This window comes from Trichechus manatus, unplaced genomic scaffold, assembly GCF_000243295.1.
Source record: "Trichechus manatus latirostris isolate Lorelei unplaced genomic scaffold, TriManLat1.0 scaffold00027, whole genome shotgun sequence".
In the NCBI taxonomy this organism is placed as follows: domain Eukaryota; kingdom Metazoa; phylum Chordata; class Mammalia; order Sirenia; family Trichechidae; genus Trichechus; species Trichechus manatus.
The window spans coordinates 16,209,113-16,216,855 of NW_004443963.1; the positions used below are offsets into that span (position 1 = coordinate 16,209,113).

Here is a 7,743-nt window from a genome sequence, read left to right on the forward strand (position 1 = left end):
GGGCCACCGGCCGCGCGGGGCGCGCCATGCTGGCCGTGGCCGCGCTCTATGCCTGCTGCTGGGGCCCGCACCACGCGCTCATCCTCTGCTTCTGGTTCGGCCGCTTCGCCTTCAGCCCGGCCACCTACGCCTGCCGCCTTGCCTCGCACTGCCTCGCCTACGCCAACTCCTGCCTCAACCCGCTTGTCTACGCGCTCGCCTCTCGCCACTTCCGCGCGCGCTTCCGCCGCCTATGGCCATGCGGCCGCCGCCGCCGCCACCGCCACCGTCGCCGCCGCTGCCGCTGTTCTCCCGGCGCCCGCCGCGCCCTCCGCCAAGTCCGCCCGGCCTCCTTGGACCCCACTGGCTGCCCCGGGGACGCCCGGCCTCGCGGAAGGCTGCCGGCGGACGGCGCCTGGGGCGAGGGCCCCGGGAAGGAGTCTGCCTGCCGCGGAGAGGCTGGACCAGCCCTTGCTGCCCATGGACAGGAATAAACTTTGCTCCTGACTCTGCTGGGTGTCGGTCTGTCTATCTGTCCTCTTCCCCAGAGGCAGATGCCACAGGGCTAGGGGATGGGGCCAAGTCCAGGAGCGCTCAAAGAGGTGGGGCGACTTGCCCGAGCTCCACGGTAGAACTGTGGCCGAGCTACATCTCCAACTCAGTGGGCACCTCGGGGCGATGAAAATGGGTCAACCCAGCCAGGCGCAGCCCGCTAGCAGCCTCCAGACTCTCTCCATAGCCAGTCCCTCTGCCCATCCCTCCAACTAGGTCAGCACCTTCTAGGCTCTGCTTTCTCCCGCATCCCGTACCAAACCCCTTCTTTGTTCCAAGTCCTGCCCTGAGTGATTTAATAGCAGTTAATAGAGCAAACATTTGTTAAGCACTGTGTGTCTCACACTGGGTGATGTTCTTCAATCTAATCATCAAAACAGCTTTGCAAAATAGTTATGATTAGCCCCACTTGAATCAACCCGAAGGCAACTTTTTTTTTTTTTTTTAATAGATGTAGAACGGAGCCCTGGTGGCAAAATGGTTAAGCACTCTGCTGCTAACTGAAAGTTTGGGGGTTCGAACCCTCTTAGAAGCTCCACAAGAGAAAGATCTGTCGATCTGCTTCTGAAAAGATTACAGCCTAGAAGACCCTATGGGGGCATTTACTCTGTCCCATGGGGTCACATGGGGTCTCTGTGAGTGGAAAATCGACTCAACAGCACACAATAACATAGATGTAGACATCAAGGATCAGAGAAATTTAGTGATTTACTCTAAGTCCCACAGCTATTACGTGGTAGAGGTTGGCTTCAAAGCCGTAGCTGTCTCTTTCTACTCACTGCCTCTCCTCCCCTCCTCCATCTTTTAGGCCTCTTCTCTCAGTTTCCATAGTTTTTCTTGGTTACCCTGATTCTGCATCAGCCCTCTTGCCCAAGCCTGGAGCTCTTCACACCCAACTAGACTCCCTGCCTCCTAGAATCCTCAGAGGGCTCCCAGTCTACTTCCTGAAGAAAGTCTGTTCAGGTACTCAGGCCAGTGGGCCCAAATGGCCTTCCCCTGGCGGTCAAGCCCACTCCCTGGTCCAAGTCCCTCCAGGCGTTCTTTCAGCCATTTGGTCCTCCTGACTTAGGAGAGAACTGAGACACACTTGAGCCCCAGCTGGCCTCCCAGTTGCCTGCCTGCCCTGTGTCCCCCTCCTTCCCCATCACTCACACGGCTGGGGAAGTCTGTGGCTGTGGAAATCCACTAACTAACCAATAAATCAGTCTCGATGGTTTCAGAGTCAGCCACTTCCCTTCCTCCCTTGCCACACGTCAATAATGTTTATTAGTTCTGGGTTGAGGCCTGAGACTCTGTGGCCTCCATGTCTCCCTTAGACCCCTCTAGGCTGTGGGCAAGCCTGGGCACCTTGGGGAGGCCCCTCCAGACAGGAGGCAGCTGCTGAGTCTTTTGTCAATGCCTGCCACCTGCCACAGGCCCAGAGTGGGGTCACCCTGTAGAGGGGGAGGGTGATGCCCAGACGGGGGAGTCATTGGTTCAAGGGCACACACAGGTCAGGGCCAGAACCTTAATCTCCTGACACCTGGACCAGAGCTCTTTCTCCCATGTCTCTGCCAAGGGTTCCCCAGAGGGGCCCTGGGCTGCAGCAGCGGGAGTGTTTGCTGGAGGAGAGTGGGCATGGGTGCTGCCCACTTCCTTGGCACTCAGCATGGCCTCTAGCTGCCCACAGTCTTGCTCACACCTCCACGGTCTCTTCCATGCCTTACAACTACCCTGTCAGGCAAGATATCACCCCCATTTCCAGAAGGGGAACCTGAGGCTCAGGAGGTGAGGTCACTTGACCAGAGTTAAGCAGCAAATTAGTGACAGAGCTGGGATTTGAAACCGGGTCTGAGGCATGACACCCCAGGGCAGCCCACACAGCATCAGGAAAACAGCTGAGTATATCTGACAGGGTTCACTGAATGACAAATGGTGAGTGTCCCCAAAATGGAAGTGGGGACCAAAATCTCCCAGGGGTGGTTTATCTTTGGTCTACCCACCCAGCTGGGCTGCTGCTCCTTCACAGTTACCTCTGTGGGCACAAACAGGTGACCGACTCAGAATAGCCTCCTTCCAGGGTGGGGCAGGGGACAAGGTCATCCAACAGGGAGGTGGCAGACCCAGAGTTTATCCTGCCTAAAACCCTAGGCCCAGGGGAGGAGGTTGGTCACTGCAAGCTCCCCACAGTGGCCTGGGACCCCGGGACTCTGCTATACTGACTAAGGGGCAGTTGTCCAGCCCAGGCTCTGGCTGCAGCTCTGAAGCCTCCTGCTTCTGAGGCAGGTCTCCTTGGCCCATTGGGGTCACTGCTGGTGGAGGATAGTAGAGCCTGGCACATAGTAGGCATGCAACAGACACTTGACACACGAGGACAGAGGTGCCAGGGAAGGGTTGACAGGACCCTACTGTTCTTTCCTTTATCCCCAAAACATTGGAGCACCTGCAGTAAGGGAGGCTTTGAGAGGAAGACAAAGATGGCATGATGAAACCTGGTGCCTGCCTTCAGGGAGCTCCCAGCCTAGCTGGAGAGACAGACACCCAGAAGAAGAAAGGACAGTGCCATGGGGCAGGGCGGGGGCTAACAGAACACACAGTTCCAAAAGGGCATGGAGGAGGAAGCTCTGCCTTTCTAGGGCAATCCAAGCAGGAGTCCCAGAGGAGGCGAGATTTGAGAAGTATTCTCCTGGAAAAAAGGTGGGGAAGGGCATGTCAGGTGGAAGAACAGCCTGTGCCAGGGCAGGGTACTCACAGGAGAAATAAGTGGGTTCTTGTTGCTGAAGCAGGGTGGGGCTGGGTGAAATCATGAAGGCCTCCTATGCTAGCTATAGAAACTTAGTACTTTGGGCAGACGGTGCTGTCATGGAAGGTTGTCAGGAGGGGAGGGGCCCCATGAGACGGGTAGCTCGGAGGAAAGGCAGAAAGGCCTGAGGGGCCACTTGGAGAGGCTAGGTAGGAGGGACCAGGCTGGAAGCAAGGAGATCAATCCAGAGGCTGCTCTGTGTGTTCTAGTGAGGAAAGCCAACAAGGGCCTAAATGGACTAGGCCTAGGGAAGTTATTTTTGCCAGGAAGATTGATGGCCTGCTGCTGGGCCTGGGCTTGGCCCCCAAGGCTCCTGAGACTCCTTCAGGAAGCTAATGGAAGGCTCGGAGGAGCAGATGGTCCTGATTAGGAGAGAGCCGTGTGTCCAGCAGAGCCAGAGAGGGAGGCAGCAGGGGCTGGAACAGAGGCTGAATGAGCCCCGGCTGCTGCCTCTCAGTGTTCAGGAGAACTCACCCAGGCTGAGCCCTCTGCAAGGTCTAAGGCTGGGCCTGGAGCAGCCTGGGGCCCAGGAAGGAGCCCTTCTAAGGAGCCCCTTTTTGTTGGAAGGAGATCTGAATTCTGCAGCCCTCTCCCCCTTCTGTTTGTGCAAACCTCTTGGGAATGCTCCTGTAGCATTCGTGTCTGAGCACCACTAGGAAGAGGGCTCTTCTGCACGAAGCGAAGATCTAGAAGGGGATTGTGGGAGCCCAGAGAAGACCCCCTATCTCAGCTTGGGGAATAACACCTGAGCCAAGTCCTGAAGTTCAGCAGGGGAGGTGGAGAAGAGAGAGATGGAAATGATGGGTGCACAGATTGCAGTCAAGCACAGCATGCCTGACTCCCCAGGGGCTGGAACAGGCCATATGGGAGACTAGCAGGAAATGGGGGAGGAGAGGTGGGGGACCAGTCCCGAAGATGGCTGAAGCTGAGACTGTACTTTGTCCCGAGGGCAATGGGAAGCCACTGAAAGATTTCACACAAAGGAGTGACTTGATCATTTTTGCTCTTCAGGACACTCTGGCTGCTAAGGCAGGCTTGTGTGCAGAGGGAGAGCAGTTCGGAGGCTGTGTTAGAATCCAGAGAGGAGAGAGCCAAGACATTGGCAGTGGGTAGCAGGCGTGGACAGATGGGACGACTGCTTACAGGGTACAACTGTTGGGACATGATGATTGAATGCTGGGGGTGAGGAGGAAAGAGGTGTCCAGATGACATCCCACACTTCTGGCTTGGGTGACTGGTGATGGCATTGAGGACAAGTGAGGTTTAGGGGAGAAGATGTTGAGGTTGAGACTGAGGGGCCTGTGGGTCACATTGGGGGAGTGTCCACGGGGTAATGATGTACTGACCACCTGCTGTATGCTTGGCCCTGGGAAGTGTCTTTCATCTGCTTTAGAGTTTACAGATGGAGAAAATGAGAAATTGAGGCTCAGAGAGGTAAAAGAACTTGCCCAAGATCACAGTACTAGCCCAAACAGAGCTGGGGTTTTAATTCAGGTTTGTCTGATTTCAGATCCACTATCTTTGGTGCCCTGGTGGCATAGTGGTCAAGAGCTAGGACTGCTAACCAAAAAGTCAGCAGTTCAAATCCACCAGCTGCTCCTTGGAAACCTATGGGGCAGTTCTACTGTGTCCTATAGAGCCGCTATGAGTCGGAATCAACTCGATGGCAATGGGTTTGGTTTTGGTTTTTTATCTTTAGGGGAAGCAGTGGGAGATGAGGCAGGAAGGGATGGTTGAGGGTTGAGGGGTGGAAGGAATTTGAATGTGCAAAGAAGGGAGCTCCCCTCCCCTCTGTCATGGGGAGGGCAGGCAAGATGGGCGCCCTGGCACAGTCATGTTAACCAAGCCTCCCTCTGCCTGATGCTGGCAGGAACAGCATCATCTATCAACTTAGAGGTGTGTACCTGGGGAAATAAACACCAATTAACCACTTTGAGGTTTCCTATTAATGAACATTAGTTGCTCAGGCCTGCTGCTGGGCTCATTTGGCAAGCTGCTGGCTGGATCTGAGTTGGCATAAGGCCAGAGGGCCAGGCTGAGCAGGGGTGGATCGTTTCTGGTTTAAGGAGACTAGACAAATTGATTGAGGTATCTGCTTGGTGCCAAGCTTGTTTTAGTGGCCCGTGCTCTATGTCGGGGGTAAGATTGAAACAGGCGGAAGGGTGGCAAGGAAGAGGGTCAGAAATAAAGTGGAGTACCTGGAGGTGCTCTGGCCCCCCCAGCCTCCCTGGCTCTCATTGGCTGTGGTGCTGGAGAGGGTACAGCCTGGCCACCAGGTGGGCCTGCTAGGTCACCTCAGAGGGGACCCAGGGCAGGGCTCAGGAACAGACTCTGGAGCCACAGCGTCGAGAGGGAATCCCGGCTCCAGCACATAGTAGCTGTGACCTCTCTGTGCCTCAGCACCTTCACTCCAAACGTCTGCAGAGCTAGAGGGCTCTCTGAGCAGGTCCCCTCCAATGCCCCATCCAGAGGTGAAGCACCCAGGAGTTCACCCTCTGCTGCCAATGGGACACAGCGCGCCAAGGGCTTTCCCAGGTGGCTTCCTGTCTCCATCAAAGCTCTCACAATCCAGTTAAGGGGCTCGACTCATGCCCTCTACCTCTGGAGGTGCTGACTGCCAAGTGCTTCTCGGACACGGCCACTCTCGGGCCTTCCACAGAGGGAGCGACCCACCGTGTGGGGATGGGTCAGTCAAAGTGGCTGCTAATCTCTGTGCACACAGGAATAAGAAAACATTCGGGGCTGAGCCCAGGTCTGGGGCCTGACTGCTTGTCTGTGAATGAGCTGATGAGCTCCATCTCCTTGCAGCCAGTGAGCTCTGTGTTACCTTGGGCTGTAAGTCCCCTCTGGACCCATAACTGGGGAACCAAGGACTTTGTTGAGATTACCCAGGCATTGGTCCAGTTTCCTGACTTCTTGGTCTTGGCTTGGGTTCAGCAACCGAATGGTCTGGGGAGCAGGCGGCCCTGGTGGGAAAAGGTGCTTTCCCCAGACTGAGGTCATATCCAGAGCCAAGCTCCTGGCTCCTGCTCTGGATCAAGGGTACATCTGGTCTCCAAAGTGGAGGTGACAGCCCACCTTCGCTGTTCCTGCCTGCCAGGCAAATCTTCAGACCTCCAGACCTTCCTGACCTGGTCCCCTCTCTGGCCAGCCTCCCACCCTCTGGGACCCAGCACTTGGCTCCAGGCAGCCAGCTGTGCCTGTCCTCCAGCCTCCGAGCCTAGCTCATGCTGCTCCCTCCGCCCCTCCCAGCTCAATTTCTCTCTTTGGTGGAGGTCTCCCTGACCACCACAAAGCTGGTGGGCCTGTCCACCTCAGAAGGCCTCTCATAGCTGGGGCAGCCACCAGCTAGGACTATTCCAGAGCCCATTACAGCCCATCACCTGGTATTGGCCCTTCTCTTTACCCAGGTGACCACCTTGTGCTCACCCAGGGAAAGACCCTCCCCCCGCGCCTGAGGACGCCAACCGATCACAAGGACCCAGGCATTCACTCAGCAAGTTCTTGGGTTCCTACCGACCGTGTCCAGGAACACTGGATACATTGACGTTTTGGAAACCTTGGTGGACAAGACACCAGACCTGGGGTGGGGGCATTTACCAGCTGTCTGACCTCAAGCAAGTGACTTTATCTGTCTTGCATCTATAAAATAGAGGAAACAATAAATAACACAGCCATCTAACACTTTACTGCAAAGACTAAACCAAAGGGCTTGTGTAAAGTGCCTGCTGGCACATGGTAGGGCTCAACAACTGTCACTGCCCTCCTTTCAGGACAGTGTGGTTGTAAGCAGGCTCTCATTTCTGGCACGGTGGCAACAGTGTGGGTGAGTTTTGAGGGTGGATCCAGGCTCCAGCCCCAGCAGCCTGGGTGGGTGTCCCTGGTAAACTGCACACAGTTTCGCCACCTATAAAAAGGAGCAACAGAGCCAGTTATTTCCCAGGGGTTGTGAGAATTTGTGAATGTTTTTCCCCAAGCATCTTACGACCACCTGTCAGGTGGGCAAGGGCAGGGATTCTGCCCCTGCATTCACTGCTGTACTCCCCAGAGCATGGCCTAGCACATAGCAAGTGCTCAGTAAGGGTTTCTAAAGCGAATGAAGGGTGAGGTATAAAGCAAAGGGCCCATCCAGAAGGGGAAATTAGTACATGTGGATCTTCTCCTCCCTACCTGCCCCCCACTCTCCTCCCTGACCCACATCCCACACTGTCTCTCAACAAATCAAAGAGCAGCGAGCAACAGGAGGAGCCTTGTCAGGCAGCCTCTGCTAAGCTCTCCATCTTGCCCCCTGCCTGCCCCAGCCAGCGAAGGGCCCACTTGCGGGTTTCTGATTCACTCCATCAGCCGAAGCCAAATTATCTGGCCGGCTTTTCAGACAGATTTGGGGTTGCAGGAAAATCCCAGCTGGAAATGGGGTGAGGCAGATTGGC

The 7,743-nt window shown here is 55.8% G+C and overlaps 1 protein-coding gene across 1 annotated transcript in view; it reads left to right on the forward strand.

Moving 5' to 3' along the window:
- Positions 1 to 473, forward strand: part of GALR3 (galanin receptor 3) — a 2,282-nt gene extending 1,809 nt beyond the window's left edge. Inside the window, exon 3 of the mRNA XM_023728911.1 lies at positions 1 to 473. This exon is cut by the window's left edge and continues 56 nt beyond it. Coding sequence (XP_023584679.1) covers positions 1 to 473 — 473 coding nt within the window.
- Positions 474 to 7,743: the final 7,270 nt, after the last annotated feature.